The sequence below is a fragment of the Ailuropoda melanoleuca genome, chromosome 8 (genome assembly GCF_002007445.2).
Source record: "Ailuropoda melanoleuca isolate Jingjing chromosome 8, ASM200744v2, whole genome shotgun sequence".
Taxonomy (NCBI): Eukaryota; Metazoa; Chordata; class Mammalia; order Carnivora; family Ursidae; genus Ailuropoda; species Ailuropoda melanoleuca.
This window is the reverse complement of record NC_048225.1, coordinates 25,087,533-25,110,754: the sequence shown is the minus strand read 5'-3', so window position 1 is coordinate 25,110,754 and position 23,222 is coordinate 25,087,533. Positions and strand designations below refer to the sequence as shown.

Sequence of the window (23,222 nt, the reverse complement as noted above, 5' to 3'; positions counted from 1 at the left end):
ATTTAGCCAATGGGCCCAAGTTTGCCATCCCTTACTGTAATTACATACTTTGGGAAAAAATGTGATAACGTAGAAAATCCAGAATTAACAGAATACCCCTCTGGGATTTTCAATGGTTGGTTGGTTGGTTGTTGTTTTGTTGTACTCTTTTCATCTACCGTTTTCCTAAGGGTTTTCACCACAAACCAGGGACCCTTTCTCAGTCCTTGGGCCAGGGCATGCACTGGGTTTAAGCATAAGTAAGGCAAGCCTGACACCTTGAGGTCGTTCTGCAAGTGGCAGGTGCCACCCTGGAAATTAACTAGCAAGGCGCATCTCCTGGGAAGTAGGAATCCAGGAGGGGGCAGCCATGCAGACTCAACTCTGCAGTGAGCCAGCCAGCAGCTGTTGTTATTGTTGAAATGGGGCAGGATAAAGTCCACAGATCACTGTCTGACTTCTCTCTCCAAAGGGCTGTCTGTAGGGGCATTTCATTCTATTGAAAAAGTAAATAACTTCCAGAGCCTTCCCAACCGAGACGAGAAGGCTCCAAGGACATTCAAGACTTTCCCTGGTCTGGATAAGTCTCCCACCTGCATTTATTAATACATTCTGGAGGAGAGAAAGGGATATGGAGCACCATGGCCCCATCCCTCTCCCTACAGATGCTTACAAAGGAAAAAGAAGGGAAATTTATAGGACGTAATTGCTATTAAAAATCAGGAGTTTTACTCTGGGAGATGGTGATAAGGGGCTTCAAGAAGCAAAGGCCAATGATTGAAATGTCACAACAGGCTTGAAGTAAATAAGATTGTTCATCGCTTACCCAGGTCAGACTCTCCCAGGACTATCACACCGTTGTGCTGGGAGGCAGCGTTTTGCTCATTTTTGGAAAAGGATGGTAGAGGTCTTTCTTTCCATACCCCTTTCTCCTGAAGTGTTGAGTCTCGAGTTATTCCTATCTTGTAAATTATCCGGGAAAAACAATCCTACAGCTTGCTAGTTCATCCTTTCATTTAACCGAAAGTTATCCTTCCGTGTTTCTGAGAAAGTAGACAGTGGGGACACTTGGAGGGAATTTGGCAGGATTTACCCCTGGTTCTGTAGTCACAAAAGTACTTCTGTATTTGTGAGAGCCTCCTCTTTGGAGGTGACAAACCCTGAGGGTCTCACATGTGTGTTGAAAGTCTATAGCTATCAGTTCAATGGGCTAAAAAGAAGAAGGAAGGACCTCAACTGTCAGTACTCTCAGCATAGGCAGAGAACTGGGTAGCTGGGTATAGGTGAGCTGGCAAAGGACTTAAAGGTCCTGATCCCAGTGAATCTCCCACACTGACAACTCGAAGCAAGGGCAGAGGGGGGCAACTCTAGAGCCTATACTCAGAACAAGACACGGAATTCACAGCTGTGCCATTAAGACGCGGGTGCCATTAACTGCTGGGTTTTGTGATCCTCCGTGGAGTCTGTAGGTCACACCACTCCTCTCTCTCTCCCTAGGATGCGTCCCCTCTCATCCAAGGGGGGAGACAGCAGAGTGGGACAGAAGGAATCAATTCTCACACATTTGTACCTCCAGCTGTGGGCAGTGCCATGAGAGGGAGCTTGCCACTTTTCGTGAAGCCCCCCAGGGAACTGAGCAGTGCTCAAATCAAGTTTTCAGGGCCCCACACCCAGTTCCTGAAGATCTGCTGCCCTCCTAGGGAAACGCTTACCTTCCCTCTGGGGTGATTCCACTTGGCTGCCAACATGCATCTCTGGTAATTAACCACTGTGCTGGGCTCTGCCTGAAGCCCCCCGGACAAGGCAAGTAACAGACTCCTTGGTTGTGTTAACCAGGTGATGCTCCCCCCCCCCATCCCCAGCTGGTGGTGAAAAGGTGGGTTTTAGTGGGGAGCATGATTTTAGTATGACCTTTCCTACCTCCCTCGTTTGCTTTACAATGAAAAACTCTAGAACCTCTCCGGGGACCTCTCTTCTACACATCGGATCCCCAACACCAGATCTGCAATGGTCGGATCCCCAGAGTGACTCTGCAGGGATGGGAACACTGTCTCTGGGGCCAGCGCAGGAGCCTCTTGGAGGCTGTTTTCTGGGCACTTGGTCTTAAAAGAGGTAGCGACTGGGGCCTCCCAGAGGACTCTGCCTGAAAGGCCAGTCCAGCATTGTAGGAGTTAATGTGGGACCGCGCGTAAAGGGAAGGGGAAAAAAGTTGGAGTTGACACTTACGGAGGGGGATGGGGGAGTGAGTCTTGCTGACTCCTGATTGGTTTTACATTTCATCCAAAAATTTTTTTCTCTCCTCTCTCGCTCCCTCTTTTCAGTTTCTCTCTCTGATCCCAGGGGAGGGGAAACGGGAATAGTGAGAGATCAAAAATAAACCTCTTATGTCAAAGCTGGGAAGGAAGTATAAATACGAAGGGCTCGACAGCCCACTCGGTGCTTCCCGGGGTGGGGAGGAGGCAGGAGGCGGCTGCGCGGGGACCGCGCGCGGGGCGCCGCCGCCACCGCTCGTCCGCGGCGCCCCGGCCCGGCCCGGCGCCCGGGGGCAGGCCTCGGAGCTGGTGGAGCCCACGCGGTTGCCGGGCAGCGCGGGCGAGCTCGCGTTCCACCTGTCCGCCTTCGGCAAGGGCTTCGTGCTGCGCTTGGCGCCCGACGCCAGCTTCCTGGCGCCCGAGTTCAAGATCGAGCGCCTCGGGGGCTCCGGCCGGGCGGCCGGGGGCGAGCGGGAGCTGCGCGACTGCTTCTTCTCCGGCACGGTGAATGGGGAGCCCGAGTCGCTGGCGGCCGTCAGCCTGTGCCGCGGGCTCAGCGGCTCCTTCCTGCTGGACGGCGAGGAGTTCACCATCCAGCCTCAGGGCGCGGGGGGGTCCCTGCGCCAGCCGCACCGCCTGCAGCGCTGGGGCCCCGGGGCGCGCCGGGGGATCCCCGCGCTCGCGGCCTCCGAAGCCCACCCCCTCCCTGGAGGACCCGAGTGGGAGATGAAGGGAGAGGATCAGAGGCCGGAGAGAGGAGACGAGGAGCAGGAGAAGGAAGAGGAGGAGGGGGAGGAGGAAGAGGGGGGCAAAGAAGAGGAGGCAGAAGGCGCCAGCGAGCTGCCACCACCCCTGGGGGCCACGAGTAGGACCAAGCGGTTTGTGTCTGAGGCTCGCTTCGTGGAAACGCTGCTGGTGGCCGATGCGTCCATGGCCGCCTTCTATGGAGCCGACGTACAGGTAGGACTCGCTTTGCCTGGAGGCCGCCGGTCACCTCCTAGAGCCTCCCAAACATTCCTTTTCCAGCTCCTCTGAGAAAATCCTTCACGTTCCTCATTCTCCCAAGACCGACCCCAAACGAGGTTCTTTCCTTTCTGAGAAAGTGCAATGACTTTTCTTAACCTGTGACACTTGGGGTACCTCTACTGCCCCTCTCCCCCATGTCCCTCCCAGTTTAGAGTGGAGGTCCTGGCGCTTCCTCCTCTGCCTCTCACCTTCGCCCCGCGCATCCTGACTCTCCATCAGCACTTGGCAAACTGAACTAAAAGTGGGTTGTAAGGCGCACCCCCTCCCCCACGCACCTGCCTCTCCCAACAGAGATGAAAACTGAACATTTTGGAAGAGCATCCACCCCGCCCTCCAATTCTCAGCCCTCTACTGTCTTCAGCTCTGAGAGGTTCCCAAGGAAAGTCAGCTGGGATGGAAAGCTATGTCCATTTCATTCCCTTTGCGGACAGAACGGAGGTTGCCATAAGTAAAAGATATTGTTTGGAGGGAGTTGAACCTGGAAAGGGGCTGCCCAACTTCTGTGTGCCCAGCTGGTTCTGATCAAGGGGCATGGACTACCTTGCCAACCTGGCACGGGGCTCCAGCCGAACTTGGCAGTGCCAGCATCAGCACAAAAAGGGAGGGGAAACAGAATTTCTGCCTGGGGGCTCAGCCTGGGAAACTGAAGCTTCAGTGGAAAAGGGAGGAAAGAAGGGAATGGGGATATGAACTCTTTCAGTTAATGTTCCTTGTGGAGCCAGAGCTCTGCTTGGTCCACCCCAGCTGCTCTCGGCCCAAACACAGCTCTCTACTGAGCTTGGGCCGGAAAATTGAGCTCAGGGGACAGCTCCTGTAGCCAGACCACGCACGTCTAACTAGATTCAGAGGTGGTACAGACTCAGCAGGAGGAGTCTATGGCACCCCGTGTCCCAACACCTCCCCCAGGAACTGGGTGAAGTACAGGGGTTCCAGGAGAGGGCTGTACTTTCTCTTCCCCTGGGGAGCACAAAACCAGAGGTGTGCGAGGTAGAGAAGACCTGACCCACCCGCGCAGAGGTCCGAGACGCCCCTGCTGCAGCTCAGTGAATGCCTTTTCAGTCATGGCAGTCCTGGCCAGTGACTCTCTCCTGGGCTCAGCCTATGCCCAACTGCTGGGGACACCAAGTGCTTCAGTATCACCTGTGCAGAACAGTGTAGATGACGCGCGCCATCTTTATCAGTCCGCAATCACTGGGAAATGCATCGAGATGGAAGGATGGGGAGAGGTCCATGTGGCTGCTTCTCTGGCTCCTGCAGGAGCAGGCTCCTTTGCACACTGTTGTAGAATCCACTTCTCCCAGAGCACGGTAAGGCAGCTCTGAGCCATCAGTGCGGTCTTCCCAATGGGCTTTGGGTCTATGAGGATTGACTATCTGCTTCCCTGACTACCCTGAGAGTGGGGGGAGGCACCAGCTGACTCCTCTGACTCCTTTTCCCCAAGCAAGTCCTCAAGAGAGTGCCTAGCGGGACTTCTCCCATCGCAGGTTAGGACCACCACGCGTGGCTACTAGGGGGCTCCACCAGAGAGAAGCTGAAAGTACAATCATTGCAAACCCAGAGCTGAGATCCTTGAGCCCCTCCCCGTACATGGACCAGGTTTTGAGGTCTAAGAACAGGGAGGTAGGAAAGACAAGAACACAGAGAAGCAGCAGAAAAAGTAATGACTTTTCAGCCTTCAGAGCCAAAATGTTTTCTCTCGTGCCTTCCTGCCATCTAGCTCCCTCAATCCATCATCACCTAGTAACTTAAGATACTCAGGATTTGCCTCAAGGAGGTATTTGACTGGGATGGGGCTGCCCCAGGTTCTCTTCACAGAGACACCCAGGAGCGCTCCCACCCTTATAGATTTCTGGCTGGATGACCCAGTGCATGCTTGTCCCATCCCTTCCCCCTCCACATACACCATTTCTGGACCATTCACAGACACACACCTTGCATCCAGCCAGCCTATGTGGGTCAGAAAAGCCCATCAGGCCCCTGTGTAGGCTGAGGTCCTTTCCATAGGGTATCTGCTTCCGGGTCTTACACCCAAAGGAAAAGTGCTCTCTCAGCTGGACCAGCTCCATCACGCCCACTTTGGTCTCATTATGTCACAGCCCATTTACACCCCTGCTGTCACCATTCTGGGATGACACAGGGGCTGACCTCCCACTGACCCCTTTGCTTTGACTGTGCACCACCTGTGGAGATGCCACAGGATAGACTTGAACTTCTCAGCTCAATCTCCTGGGGTTCCTAAACAGGTCCATGAGCTCAGCCAAGACAAGAATGAACGTCAAGTTCTAGTTCCCCAAGACCTTGCCTGCCCAGACCCATCTCCCCGAAATAGAATCCAGTTCTTTATTCTTCAAGGAGTCTCCTGGAGACTTCATTCACACAGATGGAAGGCCCTTTGAGGTGTCTTAGCAACCAGGGATGTAAGGTAAGGATGAAGAGACTTTACCTCCTTGAGGGCTTGCATTTCCTCATCTGTGAAGCCAGACACTGGTCATCAGCGAGGCTGCTTCATGATGAGTCTTCTAGAAAGTTCGGCACTCGGTAGAGAAGCCATTGTCTGAGTGCATTCCCTTTGCACAATGGTTTGCATGCATCACCTCAGCAGAAATACCTGTGAGAGAGGCAGAGGAAGAAGGTTCAGCTCACAGGGAATCTGTGACTTTCTCAAGGTCACACAGCTAGTAAGTGGCAGGGCTGGGTCATGACCCGGGTCTCCTGAACCTGGGCCAGTGCTCTTTTTATTATGCCGTGAGGTTTCTTTAGCCCGAGGAGGGTCTGTGACTCTGTGGCTCACTTACCCCCTACACTTGTCTATACTGTGGGAATGGGTCATTGAATCCAGCAGTCCAAAGACGCCCAGCCAAAGTGGGAGGCCCTGTCCCAGGAAGAAACCACCTTCAAGGCCAAGAGAAAGAAGTAGCCGTGCTGGAGGCTGGTCACAGTGTGAAGTGACAATAAAGTTTTCCAGAACTCTGTACACTTGAGTTCACTTAATCCCTTGACAGAAGGGGCCCCTGCCTCCCACCTTCTTATCTGGTTTCAGAGTTAATGAGCTCAGACAAAGGGGGCTTTCTGAAAGGAGGGACCACCTCGGAAGAGGCCATTAACTCTGTCTACATCCAGCTGCTGCTGATTGTTGCCTGGGTGAGCCTGGCCCAGGAAAGCAGTGAGTGGCGGGCTGAGCCATGCACCACGCTCGGACTCAGGAACCGTCCTGCCGGTGTATCAGCCACTGGCTGAGCTCTGAATTCTCTGCTGAGCAGGGAGGGTCCTAAGAGTGGCACTCCTCGTCCCTAGAGGAGGCGGGAGGATTCCCAAGATGTCAGGCTACCAGCAAGTGATTTCAGGAAAGGGTTAAATCCCAGCCATTCCATCTCCCCCTTACCCATGTCCTCTGGGAAAATGTCTCCCATAAGCCCTAATACTGAAGTGACCCCATATCCCAGCACAGTCCCCATTTAGGCCTGCTCTGGCATGATTATTAATAGCATCATCTTCACTCTCAAAAGCGCCCTGGTTTGGATAATAACAGAAGCAGACACATGCCCCACTTGCTCTGTAACTACCTACGTCCTTCTGGGGGAAAGACATGTGTTCTATCCATGTGAATGGTGTTCCCCTCCTGGCAAGAGAATGAGTCTTTTCCATCGCTTTAGTCTGCTCCAGTCAGAATGATCAACAAATTGAAATGTTTCCCAAAGAAAATGCCTTAATATTCAAAGATCTTTGATTTACCACTTCTGCCGCCACAGGTATAGACAATGCCAGGGGTAAGCTTGCTCGCTGGCGTGCTTTGGGTTTGCTTTGCCTATGCTGTAGTTGTCCTTGTCGCAGCACGGATAGGTGGCAGTCAGGGTGGTGGTTAAGAGAATATACTTTGAAGGGTCATCGAAATAAGCTGAGTGTCCTTGAGCAAGTTACCAATTTCTCTGTACCTTGAGTTCTTCACCAGCAAAACAGGAACAGCTATACCAAGGTCCCAGCATTGCCTTGAGGATACAATAAAATATGGAAAGCACCTGCCCCAGTGCCTGGCGCAGAGTAGATGTTCAACAAAGCGTCACTACTACTGGACTTGCCCTTGGTGATGGCATCTGTCAGAGTAGGAGGGCCATGTGGTCATGTGCCTTCGCAGTCAGCCCACTGCCACGTCAGCTCTGCTGTCCCACGCGCCAGGGAGACCTCCCTTTTCAGCTGGCTTGGCTCAGAGTGTTTAAGCTCGACTCCTTGTGGTAATTGTGTGTAGTTCTGGAGAGGTGACATTGCCCCTTGCTGTTTTGAGAAGGAGGAGAGATAAAGGACATCAGTGCAGGACCCCCTCTTTTCTCCAATTGCTTCTTTACTCTTCTCTGCTTCTCCCCCACCTCCTCAGCAGTCTTGGGCCCTAGAGAGACCCCCTGTAGGAAAAGCTGTGGCACCAGTTGCCGAGGTCAGAAGGTTTCCATGTTGCCACTCTTCCTCTCTGTGCCTCTCCCAGGCATGCTGCAGGAAGAAGCAATGCGAACCACAGCGTGAAGAGCAAGTGAGCAAAGCATAGGGATGACACTCTGAGCAGAAGGAGCTGCTGGAAATGCATTTGGCCCAGGCCCAGACTTCTAGACTCCCACCTCAGTTGGCTTTGGCTGCCATGGGAGCTCTGGGGGAGGAATGTCCTTAGTTGTATCACAGAGAATCAAAGAGAGCTCTGTCCCAGCCTAGCTGCCTAGGGCATTTCTTTCTCTTCTTCAGGTCCTAGGGGCACCCATGAAGGAGGAGACGCACTTTAAAAAAAAAAAAAAAAAAAAAAAAAAAAAAAAAAAGCCATGTCTTTTCCTAATGAGAATTAAGGGCATGAGGTCCCCAAGTCATTCAAGAGCAAGGCTGTTTGACTGCCCCTGGCCAGGCTGGTCATGGCCTGTCACCTACCTGACATGGTTCTTGGAGGTTGTCTGCCATGCTGGGGCTCCCTCTCCCCAGGGGCGCCATCTTGTTCACATTCTTCAGCGAGCAGCCCACACTCGGGTGGTGCACAAGGAGGTATAAATAGACACCAGGTGGTGGAGTGAGCCATCTGACCTCCTTGACTGGCCCCTGAGCCCTCTCTCCGTGGAACTGTAAGTCAGCACTGGCCTTTTGGCCCAGGGCACTGGCTGAGACTCGGAGGCTCACAGACTTGGCCACTGCCCCCACCAGGTCCTTCCCCCTAGGGAACTGTAAGATACACTGCAAATGTCAGGCTTTCCTGCCATGGTTTCTTAAAGGAGCTGACAGTGAGGATGGCAGCGCCTCCCACCTCCAAAACCTCAGCGAGACAAGACGAAAGGGGAGGTGAGGAGGACCAGTAATGGGGATTTTAACAGAAACACTGGACCGCATAGTCCTTGCAGCTCTCTTGCAATGGAAATTATCTTCTGAAATAGCAACCAGAAGGACATCCAAACGGTCTCAACTCAAACCCACTGCCTTGAAGGAAAATGGCTCTCAAGCCCGCTCAGCCTGACAAGTTACTTCGTGTCTGGAGAAGACACTCTCGGCTCCCTGAACTGCAAAGGAGATTCCCTGGAAATCTTAGTGTTGGGAAGCCTCCCTCCCCTGATGCCTCACCTTGTCCTTGGCGCAGAAATTGACACCCGTGTGCCTTTGGTTTCCACTGGGGACCTGGCTGATGTGTGGTCCCCACTCAGCCGCATTGCCCCAGAGCCTCAGTCTGCTCTGGTCAGCTTGAGAACGGCGAGCCCTTGGAAACTTCCAGCCTTCCAGGACCCATGCCGAGCAGCTGGCATCTCTTGCGTTAACACCTTCTTCGTAAAACATCATCTCCCCAGTTTTGAGATTGTGAAACTGGGACTCGAAGGGTAGAGATCTTGTGAGGAGAGTTGCAGGTGGCCTCTGAAGAACTTCCAGGGCTTGGTCCCTGGCCCATCAGATTCGACCCTTCCTAGGGCAAGAGAGCTGCCCCCTGGAAGCAGCAAAGGCCTGGTCAGGAAATAGCCTCAGCGAGCTCCCATTCCTTAGCCCTCACCCCTTAGTTGCATAATGATGTGATTGCTTTTCTCCCTCAGGAATCCAGCTCCAGGAGCCAGCGCCAAGTTTCAGCTTTGTTGATAAGATGTTTACATCAGCCTAAACATAGCTAGAGTGCTTGACACGCTAAGAAACCTGCCAACCCCTGTTTGTAGGGCTTACAAAACACCTGGCTTGTCGCCCGTGAGGTGAACAGACAGATCCCATTCACAAATAATAGGATTCGTCTGGAACTCCCACACATGGCCTCAACCGACGGAGTGTCCCTCTTTAGCCTTTCACCCTCTTTTCCCCTCCTTCCACTTCTACCTTCCAGACCACAGGAGAGAAAACAAGAAAGGCTTACGGGAGCTGGTGCCCTAGGGAACGGGGAGTGGGGCAAATGAATGGCAGCTCAGGTGGCCACACTCCCGGCTAGAGACATGTGTGCCTCAGCCCCTTTCTCTTCTGCAAAATAATCCAAGAGGACTCACTTCTAGAGGTCGCTGAGGCAGGAGAGTGAGATCCATCTGGCTGCCTCCAAAGCCTTGGGAGCAGTTGGCAGCCCAGGGATAGGACTGAGGCCAAGCAATGACGTGAACTCCTTCAGTTGGCCTGGGCAAAGCTGGCAGCAGGTGTCATCCTCAGCGCCTGGGTCTCATTAGGCCCACTGCCTCCTCTCAAGCCCCTGGCAGAAAGGAAGAAACCTTTCGGGGTTGTCCAGAAACCCAGCAGTCAAGCCCTGGGAAACTTAATTTGAAGAGTGTAGGTCTCAGAGACAGACGTGCCTGGGCTGGTGTCCTGGCTTTAAGAGCCATGTGACCTTAGACAGCTTATTTAACTCGTGTGAACCTGTACTCCCTCATTTGTAAAACCCGGATGACAATGCCTACTTCATAGAGTGAGCGTGAGCATTTGATGAGGTGTGGGTCTGGGGACAGGTGCGGACTAGCTCTTCGCAGTGACTACTGGAATGATTTCAGGGTTAACAGCGCCCACATGAAGAATAGAAGTTACCCCAGCAGGATCAGGAAAATGCTCAACTGGATCCCAGGGGACACACGCTACTAACCTTGAACACTCAAATAATTGCTTCTGGGCTGAGAAAAGAGAGGGGCGGGGGGTGGCCGGCAGGGAGGCGCTTGGTGTCAGAGTTAAGGCAGGGTAGCCAGGGCAGTCCAGTCGGACCTTCTGGTGATGATGGAAATGTCCTGTCTGCTCAGTTGAATCCAGAAGCCTTGAGCTCTAGGTGGCTAGTGACGGACTTGAAACGTAGCCAGTGTGACAGAGGAACCGGTAATTTTAATTTTATTGAATTTTCACTTACTTCGATTGACACAGCCACATGCAGCTGGTGGAGATATTAGGGGCAGAAGCTTTGGTGCCAGGCCACCTGGGTTCAGATGCTGGCGGCACGCTCATTAGCTTTGTGATCTTGGACCAGTTACTGAGCCTTCATTTTCTTATATGTAAAATAAAGGGAAATAATACCAGGACCTCCGGGTTTTTGGGAGTCTGCAGCACGATGCTCAGCCCAGAGCCCGGCCCATCCAGGGCTGGTGGCAGTGGGCAGGCGACGGGCCGGGAGATTGAACCCTTCCCTCCTCCTGCTCCCCTCTTCCTGACAGAACCACATCCTGACGCTCATGTCCGTGGCAGCCCGCATCTACAAGCACCCCAGCATTAGAAACGCTATCAACCTCATGGTGGTAAAAGTGCTGATCGTGGAAGATGAAAAGTGGGGCCCGGAAGTGTCTGACAACGGTGGGCTCACGCTGCGCAACTTCTGCAACTGGCAGCGGCGTTTCAACCAGCCCAGTGACCGGCACCCAGAACACTTTGACACGGCCATTCTGCTCACCAGACAGGTCTGTGGGCTGGCTCCAGAGAGCCCAGGCAGGAAGGGAGGCGGGATGGGTGGATCAAAGGGAGGACCACTAGGCCTGCCCAAACATGGGAAATGTCTCCCTGCTGGCCCCAGCTGGACGCCAGGAGCCTCGTGTGTGGAATGATGAGGGGGAGGTCATGAGGACAAGTGTGAGGTATTTGCAAGGGAAGGAGAGGAATCTCGTAAAGGCTCTTTTCCAAAAGTTTGTGACCAGCTGTCTGCTGAGGTCATAACAAGAGGAAATGGGCTCAAACTGCCCAGTAAAAGATCTGGAGTTGGAAGGAAGAGAGGAGGTCCATCTACAACGATTATTAAACACAGAGGCAGGGAACTGGCGGTCACCCTCGAGATTTCTCCGTATCAGGAGGCCTGCCTTCCTAGCGGGTGCAATGGAAACAGCTTCCCGAAAGCTAGAAAATCTAATAACATGTGCAAGGCCCTGTTGATGCTGTCAGTCCTCACAACAACCCCACCAAGCCCCATCTTACAACTGAGGAAACTGAGGCACAGATTGCCCCCCTCCCCACAGTGGTGGCTCCCATTGTCAAGCCTAGGCTGTCTTGCTGCAGGGTCGGTACTCGTGCACCGTGCTGTCCTGCCTCCCAAAACAAGCCAGCCCTAGGACATGCCAGCGCTAGGACACGAAGTCCCAGCCAGACCTAGGACACACCAATGTAGAAAAAGAAAAGGGCTTCCTCACACGAGTGGTCTTTGTGAAGAAATAGGGCCTTTGGCTTAAACATTCTCCTTCGGGGGCCCCCGGGTGGCGTAGTCGGTTCAACATCCAACTCTTGATTTCCACTCAGGTCATGGCCGTGGGGTTGTGAGATCAAGCCCCATGTCAGGCTCTGTGCTGGGCATGGAGTCTACTTGAGATGCTCTCTCTCCCCTTCCTTCTGCCCCTCCCCCTCTCTAAAAAAAAAATTCCTTCCAACTCAGGAGGAGCGGAAATAGGAAGGCTTTCTTTCTCATGCCCTCACTCTCTCTGCCACCAGAACTTCTGTGGGAAGGAGGGGATGTGTGACACCCTGGGTGTGGCTGACATTGGCACCATCTGCGACCCCAACAAGAGCTGCTCTGTGATCGAGGATGAGGGGCTTCAGGCGGCCTACACCCTGGCCCATGAGCTAGGTAAGACTTGCCACGCCAAGCCTTCTGTATTCTGTCAGAGGCAACTGCCTCTTTCAAACCCAGGCCAGCCCAGGGTCTAAGGGAGATGCGGTTCTCCCACTTGGCCAGGTTCTCCTCAGAGTGTTGATAGAGTGATTATAAGCAAACAGATACTGTGCTTTCTCCATTCCCGCCCTGAGCATGAGGTCATAATATTAAAATAGGGTCTTGGGCCATCATCAGGGGCCGCCAGGAAAATGCCAAAATGAAACAAATGCCCAGGTAAAGTTGTGATGCTTTGCCCCAGCTCAACAGTAACAGTAAGAATTCTGGGAAGAGGGAGTGAATCATTGAGGACGGGCTGAGGCGGAAAACAAAGGGATGTCAAAGTTCCCCGGTGCTCTGAGAAAGCTTTCTGCAAGAGAAAACCCCAGAGTGAAGCCCAAGACAAAAATCCTTAAGGAATAAGGGCTTGGCCGTCTCCATGAGGAGCTGGTGACTGGTTGGCTGGTGAGGGTCGCTGTGTCGCATGAGAGAGGGAGAGGGGTGCTGGGCCATGTGGGGACCCCTTGGGATGGGACAGGGCAGCTGGAGGGCAGTGGCGACTGGTTAGGATGGACTTCAGGTCTCTCTCCACCCCAGGGCACGTCCTCAGCATGCCCCACGACGACTCCAAGCCCTGCGCACGGCTCTTTGGGCCCATGGGCAAGCACCACATGATGGCGCCCCTCTTCGTCCACCTAAACAAGACTCTGCCCTGGTCTCCCTGCAGTGCCATGTACCTCACAGAGCTCCTGGACGGTGGGCACGGTAGGTGTCCCCAGGCTTCTCCCTGCTTCTTTCTGGCCCGCTGCTGGTGTTCGAGGTCTGTCCCGCCCGCCTCTGGGATTGCTAGAGTGCTGTTGGCACCTGTGCTCTTTCTGGCTGGGCTCCCTCACAAAGCATCAGAGACGTTTCGGGTAGAACAGATGTTGGAGAGGAGCTCCTCACCCAGCCTCCCGGCCATGGCAGGCTAACCATCCCCGCAGAGCAGACTCTTCCTTGCCCTGTCTTCCAGCAGCCAGCGTGCTGGGCTAATTTCAGTGATTAGTCCCAGAGCCAGTAGAATGAGTCTGAGAAGGTTTGTCTGGAGGAGGTGGGTTTGAACAGAGCCTGAAGGAATGGAAGAATGCAGTACAGAGGAGAGAAGAGAGCATCCGGGCTGGAGAGCAGATCATGTCGTAGCTTAGAAATGGCAAAGAGGCAGGGAACAGGTCGGTGTGAGAGCAAGGGTGGGGGGACGGGGGTGGGTAGCACTCGGGGTTAAAACCGTTCGACTTATTCAGTAAAGCCGTGAAAACACCATTTACTCTTAGTTGTTCTCATCGAAGGAGACAGGGACACCTATGATACAAAAATAATAGATGATCCGAACATCAGTACTTAGGCTTTATTTTGCATGCCATGGTTTTTGAGAGCGCATTTGCATCCCCAATTAGTATTACAGTCAGCTGGCATCTCCTAGGTACACACTGAAATGTGTATAAGGTGTCGTGGATAACAAAAAAAATTCATTCCTAATAAAATTTTACTTACGTGATAGTCAAAAATCAGATAAGCTCACCTAGATGATGGAGTGTTGACAGTTGTTAGCTTACGGTCAGAGAAACCGTGATGGCTAGGCCTTACACCCCATCAATAGGAATTTAAGTGTAATGTGGGAGGCCACTGGGGAGCTGAAAGAGGGAAACCCCCGCTCCTCATTCTTGTTCCTCTGCTTTCCTCCGTTTCTCAGGAGACTGTCTTCTGGACGCCCCCACCTCGGCCCTGCCCCTCCCAACAGACCTGCCAGGCCGCAGGGCCCTCTATGAGCTGGACCAGCAGTGCAAGCAGATCTTCGGGCTGGGTTTCCGCCACTGCCCCAACACGTCCACGCAGGACATCTGCGCCCAGCTCTGGTGCCACGTGGATGGCGCCGAGCCCCTTTGCCACACGAAGAATGGCAGTCTGCCATGGGCTGATGGGACGCCCTGTGGGCCTGGGCACCTTTGCTGGGACGGCAGCTGTCTGCCTGAGGAGGAAGTGGACAGGCCCAAGGTGAGGGATGGCCCCTTGGAGGTGTGGTTGGAGAGGGAGGGGGAGGGCTGTTTTCAAAGAGGAAACCACACTTGAGAGCCATGACTTGAGAGACTTCGGGCCAGGCTGCAACTATGACTTCTAAGTCAAATCATTCATCTTTTAACAAACAAAGCAAAGCGTATTTACCCAAACTCAAGAGGAGCCCTTCGAGGCTGGACTCAGAGCAGATGCATGACGTTACCAGTGCTCAGGGCATTTCGGGAACTCCCCCTTTGGAATTGTTTTGGGGTTGACTTGAAGGCTTATAAGGATAAGGAATAGACATGAAGCATTCCAGCACAAAGACCAGATCCTGGCCATTCAATAAAGGGAGGCCATTATGAATTCCATTATAAACAGACAGAGTGATGGCAGAAGAGGAACATTCAATCAAAAGCTGAGGGAAAAGTATTCATAGCCTACCCACGTCTGAGCTGCGTTCGTATTCAGAGGTCAGGAGAACAAGATTAATTGTGGGAATTCCATACTCAGGAGGGGAGAAGGAATCAAAGCTGTCTCTGACCCAGCAGAGAAAACTTGGCCTAGGACAGAGTAAACTTACAAGAAAAACCAAGGCAATGCCAGCAAGAGTTTTTAAATGATTCGCTTCTTTGCCCTGCTCTGAATACTTCCAAACTGTGAGGCTGATCACGTTTCTCTTACGGCGAGTCACTGAGCCCTGCCTATGAAACAGCAGAGCCACTGAGTTTCGCAGCCTGGTCCCGGCCCAGCACTGAATCACCAGGGTGGCCTGAGCACTCACTCGTCAGAGGGCTGTCCTCAGTGGCATGTCCTTTGCCCTGAGGCTCGGGATCCTGCTTGGGCCAGGTAAGTCACACTCTCGCTAAGCTTGAACCAGGGCGGGATTCACCCTTGGCCACTTCTCATCCTCCCCATTCAGACACTGAGCTTTTCTTCTATGTACTGACTCCCTCTACCACCGTCCAAAGCACGTGCTTCACACAGTACTGAGGGAAGGCGAGGAGGTCTGTCCAACATTCCCCGGCACCAGAGCCAAGCTCAATGCAGGGAGAGTTTGACATGGAATGATCATGGGATGATGTTTATCATCTATTTTTAAGGGCAAAAAACCAGATCATAAAACACTATATATATATGACAGAATCATAACAATGTAAAATTCAAATATCAAATCTTTAAAATTATTCAGAGCAAAAGCGTGAGAGGTTATTGATGAAAATCACACGAGTGGTTTAATTTGGGTAGTGGTTTTTTTAAGTGATGTTTTCTTTTTTACACTTTTCTGCATTTTATCAGTTTTTATATAAGCAAATACTACTGCCCCTTTTGAAAACTCTGTGAACCATTCAAGGGCAAAGCTTTGTTCTTATGGGTTGATTGTAAGGGTGGAAGCAACTCTGATTATTTCCTAGTCATTAACCTACCACTGGAACTGGTAGCTAGTAGACCAATAGCAACAGCTCCAGCAATTATTCCTTTAAACCAGGACTCCTCAGCCTCGGCACTAGACACATTTGGGGCTGCATAAGTTTTGGTTGTGGGAGGCTATCTTCTTCATTGTCGGACATTCGTTGTTGGGTGCTCGTTGTTGGGTGCTCATTCTTGGGTATTCATTGTTGGGTGCTTGTTGGAATCTCATTGTTGGATGTTGGTTGCTGGATGCTCATTGTTGTGTACTTGTTGGGTGCTCATTCTTGGGTATTCATTTTTGGGGCTCATTCTTGAGGGCTCATTCTTGTGTATTCATTGTTGGGTGCTCATTATTGGAATCTCATTGTTGGATGTTGGTTGCTGGAAGCTCATTGTTGAACGCTCATTATCGAATGTTTAGCAACACCCCAACCTCTACCCACTAAAGGCCAGCAGCATATGCCCTCCCCAATTGTGACGACCAAAAATGTCTTCAAATATTGGCAGATGTGCCCAGAGGACAAAATTGGCCCTGATGGAGAACTGCTGCATTAGACCCAACCTTTTGCCCGTAAAATGTTGTTTCATCCAACAACTAATACTGAGCACCTTACTAATGGCAAGGCACTGTTTTAGACGCTGGGAAGTCAGTGGTGAACAAGTCCAGAACATCCTTTGTGTTCAAGAGGCCAATCACCAAGCAAACCACATGGTCACTAACAAATGATTAGGGCAGCTTACTCAACAACACCCACCAAGATGAGCATAACTAGGTGAGGAGGTCAGGGCCACGGACCCCTGTTACACTGAGAGCTGAGGCCTCCCCACCTCTGCTCTCGACTCATTGTGGCCTTGTGTGTTGCAGGCTGTGGTGGATGGAGGCTGGGCCTCATGGGGACCCTGGGGAGAATGTTCCCGGACCTGTGGAGGAGGAGTACAGTTTTCACACCGTGAATGCAAGGACCCTGAGCCTCAGAACGGAGGAAGATATTGCCTGGGTCGGAGAGCCAAGTATCAGTCGTGCCACACAGAGGAATGCCCCCCTGATGGTAATCACCACTGATGGCCACTACAGTTGTCACTGCAGCAGATCCCCAGACAAGAAGGAGGGTGGGTCTCCTGGGATGCAGAGCTTTCCTGTGAGCCAGACATAAATGGATTCTGCAAGGCACCAAGTTTTAGGGCAAAGCCCAGTGGCCCCTAGACCACTCTCATTGTGCTGGGAGAGTGTAGCAAAGTCAAGGAAAGAAATTGCCCTGATCTTCCCAAATGCGGAAACAGAGGATGTCATTCCCAACCAAACTTATTCAGGGGGTTGGGAGGAGCTCTGCAGAGGGGCTAGTGTCTAGGATAATAATCCTCCTGGAGGCATCTGAACCCTCATCTGTGTGCAGAATAGAAGTGTTTTCCAAAGCAAGTATCAGGGCCAAACCTCCACTGTCTTTCCAGCCAACATTCAGCCCAGGGTGGAGGGAGAGTTTCTGAATCTGATTCTAATGCACATTCCTTCTGAGAAGAGTTGCCCATCTTCCCTTGAGGCCGTGGCAACTGCCTGATGGAAGCTTACCAGGGAGCAGCACCGCCTCTATCTCCCCTTGGCATACATTCCTACCCCTAGTACCCACTAGAAGACACACACATTAACTCAGAGGCAGCAGGGGTAGCAGCAGAACTGGTGAGAGGGAATCATTAGCAGTTTTTCCCCCACCATCCCATCCAAGTCCCCTTTGTGCAGCTCCAGGAAATATTGGCAGGCAGTAAAAGACAAGCAGAGCTTTAGGAGAGATGCATCCAAGTGCAAAGACACACTGACATTGGGTTGGTGTCTAATGAGGAAATCTGTAGGCTTTGCAGTTTTGCAAGACAGGAAGGATCAGTGGTGGCATGCAGCTCTAGAAACTTTGTCCTGGAATCGTGAGAATTTGCCTGGCATATGCGGTGAAGAGAGAAAGAGGAAGGGGAAGGGATGAAGACAAGGCACAAGGTAGACAGTATGATTTCAGTTCTACCAGGATCAGCCTCTCCATCAACAAGAGTTTTAGTGCCTCTCATGTGGCTCGAAATATAATAGATGTTACAAATGACATTGTAAAAATGCACAAAGCATGGTCTCTGTCCTCAGAGAACTTGCCGTCTAATTAGAGATCCACACGCCTTTTAAAAAGCAATTGAAGCCTGAGCTTGAAGGCTCAGACCCCCGGCTTGTGAAGAATTCAGAGCAAGGAAGAGCCTGGTCTAGCCAGAAGCTTCCCAGGGAGTCAGGGCTGAGCAGGGCCTGGAGCGTGGAGATGGCGATTGGGTGTGGGAGGACATGTGCCTGCATGGAGATGGGGAGGCTGGAGAGGGGCTAGCATTCAGGCAGGTGGAGTCAAGCAGCATACTAGCATTTCAAGGCTACACAACAAAGGTTTGTGAAAGCTAAAATGGTATCTGGAGGTTCTCCGTGCCGGCTGTCCCGTCACATCACCTGGGAAGTTTGTTGAAACACAGAGGTCCGGACCCCTCAGATGCATTGACTCGGAATCTCAGGAGTAGGGCATGGCCATCTGTGTTTTGAAGTCTTCACAGGCCATGCAGACATGCAGCTAGGGTAGAGACGCTTGGTAGTAAGAGCAGGTTTAATTTCAGGATTGTGGGGCAAAAACAAACAAACACAGTTCTCACTTCTGACAGATTGTTCTGGAAGCAGCATGCAGCAGGTTGGGAGAGGAGGCTGGGCACGAAGTCTCACATGAAACCAAGAGGCCTGGGCCTGTGGGAGGTGGACTCAGATGGTGAGAGTGGGAAGGAGACACTAAAAATCGCAGATTGTCATGAATAGAGTGTAGGACTTAAGGACAGCTTGGAAATAGTCGATACTCAACTGTTCAGCAGATACCAGATGCCAGTCTCACACCAGAATGCGGCAGTATCCCCAAATGAAAACTAAACCAGTTCATGGAGGAGCCATATGGGGTTGGGCTTTTTCCGAGCTGGAGGTAATCGCACTGCTACACGTGAGGTCCCCCGGAGACACCGAGAATTACAGCAGGTGAGCTAAAGGAGCAAGATTAGAACTAAGGATGTCCATCTGAGAGCCTTCGGCTGCATGTTCAATGTCACCAAGGTAGTCAAATAGAGCACGATTAGCAGGGGCCCAAAAATACACTCCACGGATCATTCCAGCTTACTGCATTGCCCCCTGTTCCTACTAAGTTTATTCATCTGTAAGATAGAATTGGTATCTTCCCCAAATGGAAAGGATATTTATCGCAGAAATCCCAGCTTGAGGCTGGATGCTCCTTTCCCTGCCACACGGACCTAGGTCGGGCGTGTCTAGGAATGTTGGGCCCAGATGACGCTGAACCTATGTCCTGGGATTGGGTCAAAACCAGGAGGAAGAAAGGGGCCCTGAATCCTGGCATTTCCGCTGCGGGGTCCTCCCTGCTTCAGCAACGCATGCTTACTATGTGCCGTTCCTTACTCTTTGTAGGGAAGAGCTTCAGGGAGCAGCAGTGTGAGAAGTATAATGCCTACAATTACACGGACATGGATGGGAACCTCCTGCAGTGGGTCCCCAAGTACGCGGGGGTGTCCCCCCGGGACCGCTGCAAGTTGTTCTGCCGAGCCCGGGGAAGGAGCGAATTCAAAGTGTTCGAAGCCAAGGTGAGAACCCTTCTGGAGCTCAGAACTGTGGGTGGGGAGGAAGGCCACCTGCTCCGACCCCACCTGTGGGCGGACTGTGCACACCACGCCCTCTGTTACCTTCCACTTCCCCGCTGCAGGTGATCGATGGCACCCTGTGTGGGCCAGAGACTCTGGCCATCTGCGTCCGTGGCCAGTGTGTCAAGGCTGGCTGTGACCATGTGGTGGACTCGCCTAGGAAGCTGGACAAATGTGGGGTGTGTGGGGGCAAAGGCAATTCATGCAGGAAGGTGTCTGGTTCCCTCAACCCCTCCAGGTGAGTCTCATCCGTAGTTCTGTGCCTAGGTTCTAGAAGAGTGGAACAGGCTTCAGAAACACACTGGCCTCAATGTGAACTGTGACAGCTACTTATTACCCATGCAGCCCTGAGCTGTAGTTTCTTTGTAAAGCATTGGGAGACCCTTCTATCTCAGAATAACCATAACGAGTCATGAGATGGGTGGAACGCTTGCCACAAGGTCTGACCTACAGAGAGGACAGTGCACAGGGCAGCCAGAGGCCCTGAGGATAGGGGTGTATCAGCTCTGAGTCAACCAGCAACAGAGCTATGCTGAGTAACCAGGGCCTTTGCCAGAAAGCAGCTCTTCCAGGCCTGTTTTGGGAAGGACATCTCACCCTACACCTCATGAGTCCCATCCTTTCTGCAGGTGGGTCTTTCAAAAAGGGGGTCCAAACAGGGGGGTCTTGGCCTTAGTGTTTTCATGAATCTGAGAACTCTGGGTGCTTTCACACACTTTAAAACACGTATGTTCACGAAATTCCTAGTATTGAAGTACTTTCACTTCTTTTTTTTCTTTAAGTGCTTTCATTTCTATGGCCGCATTTGATTCCTAAAATAAGTCCATCAGCTGGCCAATACTATTATTCCCCATTTACAGATGAAGACACCAAAACACTAAAAGATGGCACTGATCGTTAGTGACAGCCAGGAAGAGAACCCAGGTGTCTTAATTCCTGGGCTGGTTTTTCCCTGCCATGGCATACGGTTCCCAGAGAGGAAGGGCCAGGGCATACGTTACATGACCACACCGTGCCGCCCTCTGTCTCTCACCATCTCTCACCGTGTCAGGCGCAGAGAACAGAATCAGCCTGCAGCAGACAACTTGGCAGTCTTCAAAGTTAAACGCAAAGGAGATAGAAAAAAGAAGCATGTGGTGTGGGATATTCAGGCACCGGGTCTATGAGCTGGCTTTCTCTTAGGCATTAGACATATGGGGCTGTGGATTCTTTGAGAGCGGCCCTAGACTCAGCAGCTAGCCCGAGTGGGCAGAAGGCAAGAGTAGCAGAGAAGCCGACTGCCCGTCCTCACTCTTCTCTTCTTTCCTCCGGGCCTATGTAACCCAAACACTTCTGCCCCAGGAGAGAAGAATAAAAACTGAGGTTTTTCCATCCCACATAAAACCCTGGACCTACAGTAGAGTTGAAACATGGAGGAAGGCAACTAGAAGCAGATTTTCTCACCCTGGGGCCATATTAACCAAATACTAGGGTCTTATTGGCTCTAAGAGGTGGGGTGAGAAGTCCATTCTGGTCAGAATCTGGGATTGGTGTGTGGAACAAATTTTTCCACATGGCTTTGAACTCTGGGTATGAAGGTGGCCAAGCAAAGTTCTATCCCTGTGCACAGAGCTAAATGTGTTTGAGATCTTACTTGAGCCAAGAGCTGCCAGCCTTGGCCGCACCGATGCAGCTTTGCAGACCCTTCTGGGGTGTGTTCCTGTGTGCTGGTGTCCAGAACCACACATCTAAACTCCAAACATTTGAAGCAGAATTAGCAGGCAAAGCGAAAACCCTTGAACGTCCCAATGTCCGAAACATTCTTGTCGGCCTCAGCAGCTGATTCACGTGGAACGTTGGGGCAACTACCTAATGATCTGCTAGCCCTTGGTGACCACCCGCCCCAGTCACCAGCATGCTCCCTTGCTGAGGCACGGGGCAGGGTCCTCAGGGAGTCTCTTTCTATTCCTATCATAGTTACGGCTACAATGACATTGTCACCATCCCGGCTGGTGCCACCAACATCGACGTGAAACAACGGAGCCACCCAGGGGTCCAGAACGACGGCAACTACCTGGCACTGAAGACGGCCGATGGGCAGTACTTGCTCAATGGAAACCTGGCCATCTCGGCCATAGAACAGGACATCTTGGTGAAGGGGACCATCCTTAAATACAGTGGGTCCATTGCCACCCTGGAGCGGCTGCAGAGCTTCCGGCCCCTGCCCGAGCCTCTGACTGTGCAGCTGCTGACTGTCCCTGGTGAGGTCTTTCCCCCCAAAGTCAAATACACCTTCTTCGTCCCTAATGACGTGAACTTCAGCACACACAACAGCAAGGAGAGGGCGACCACCAACATCATCCAGCCCCTGCTCAATGCGCAGTGGGTGCTGGGGGACTGGTCTGAGTGCTCCAGCAGCTGCGGCACGGGCCGGCAGCGGCGGACGGTGGAGTGCCGGGACCCCAACGGCCAGGCCTCCGCCACCTGCAATGAGGCTCTGAAGCCCGAGGATGCCAAGCCCTGTGGAAGCCAGCCGTGCCCACTGTGATCCGGAGGGGCGGGGCCGGTCTCGTGCTCATGGACTTGGGGTGCTGGGGCGCAGACCAGGGTACCCACCGTGGTGACCCTACCTGTGGGGATGGCGTGGCCTCCCCAGGCCCGCCATTGCCGCAGCCACTCCGATTTGGCACGAATTCATAACGGGGAGACGAGAACGGGGACAGCGGATCCTGAAGTCTACTATCTGGCGGGTTGGACCTAGTACGGGTTCAGGTAGAGGGTATAGGTTAAAAGGTAAAAAATGCACTTATCGACCCAAACAGGAGACTCGGCCTGTGTGCAAAGGACTAGCAGAGTTAAATGAAAAACATTTTTCCTGTTTGGTTTCCCCGATAAATAATCTACCTCAGAGGGGAAAACATTAGTAAAAGAGAGGTGCAGGGTGGGGAGGCTGACGATGAAGGTCAAAGCTCCGTAGCTGTGCCCCCGAGCTGTCTTCAGAAATGACCGTGGCTGTCCTCGGTATTAAATCCCATCGCCTGAAGGGCTGCAGAGCTGCAGGGCTGTGGAGAGCCATGGGTTCTCAGGCTCCCACCTGCTGGGGTGGATCCATTTCAAGTATTTATGCAAATGTGTCTCTGAACTAAAGTGTGATCTTGTGCCAATGCAGCGGTCTGATCTGGTTCAGTATTTCTTTGGAAAGGGCAGAGGACCCAGAGCCCAAGGACAGAGGCTAAAACTAGGTCAGCTGACCTTGAACACAGCCAGGGAAGCTGGCTCCTTGCCTGAGTCCCTCGGGCCTTCCTCCTGCTGAGTCCAGCTCGCTCAGGCAGCTCTTCATATCATCTCCACCAGTGGTTCTCAAACTCGAGTGGGCATTACGGTCATCTAAAGGGATTCTTAAAACACGATTGCTGGGCCCTACCCCAAGAGTTCCTGATTCCGTGCTTCGGGGCGGGGCGGGGGGGTGTCCTGAGAATCTGCATTTCTAGCAAGTTCCCAGGTGATGTGGAGCCTGCTGGTTTGAGAACCACGGCTCTAGGGGAAATGCCTGACTTGGAGGTAACAGTGGCAATGTGATCCTCTGGGCTCATTATTCTTGAGGAAGACTGTTCCATTCCACTCTGCAAACATCCGCATGCTCCCTCTGATATACCGACCAGCCAGAGATACCAGATTCTCTTAGGACCTGAGGAAGGCTGAACTGAATCTCAGTACCTACACCATTATCCCAACAACCTCAGCTCTTTCTCTCCACATCAGACTTTATCCCCACCTCACAACTCTTCTGGCCCCAACAACTTGCAATGGTCCCCCTC

The 23,222-nt window shown here is 52.5% G+C and overlaps 1 protein-coding gene across 1 annotated transcript; it reads left to right on the top strand.

Moving 5' to 3' along the window:
- Nucleotides 1-2,363: 2,363 nt before the first annotated feature.
- ADAMTS8 (ADAM metallopeptidase with thrombospondin type 1 motif 8) lies at nucleotides 2,364-22,572 on the top strand. Its single transcript, XM_034665811.1, has 9 exons — nucleotides 2,364-3,191; nucleotides 10,865-11,104; nucleotides 12,120-12,255; nucleotides 12,877-13,044; nucleotides 14,009-14,310; nucleotides 16,589-16,772; nucleotides 19,196-19,368; nucleotides 19,488-19,663; nucleotides 21,382-22,572. The coding sequence occupies exons 1-9, from the start codon at nucleotides 2,364-2,366 to the stop codon at nucleotides 21,950-21,952; spliced, it is 2,778 nt and encodes a 925-aa protein (XP_034521702.1). The 3' UTR covers nucleotides 21,953-22,572.
- The last annotated feature ends 650 nt before the right edge of the window (nucleotides 22,573-23,222 follow it).

What these genes read in the sequence shown, in the direction of transcription:
- ADAMTS8 (XM_034665811.1), top strand. Translation starts at nt 2,364, where the DNA reads ATGTCAAAGCTGGGAAGGAAGTATAAATACGAAGGGCTCGACAGCCCA. An exon ending in CCATTCTGCTCACCAGACAG is followed by an intron (nt 11,105 to 12,119) that starts GTCTGTGGGCTG and finishes CTCTGCCACCAG; the next exon opens with AACTTCTGTGGGAAGGAGGG. An exon ending in AGAGGAATGCCCCCCTGATG is followed by an intron (nt 16,773 to 19,195) that starts GTAATCACCACT and finishes TACTCTTTGTAG; the next exon opens with GGAAGAGCTTCAGGGAGCAG.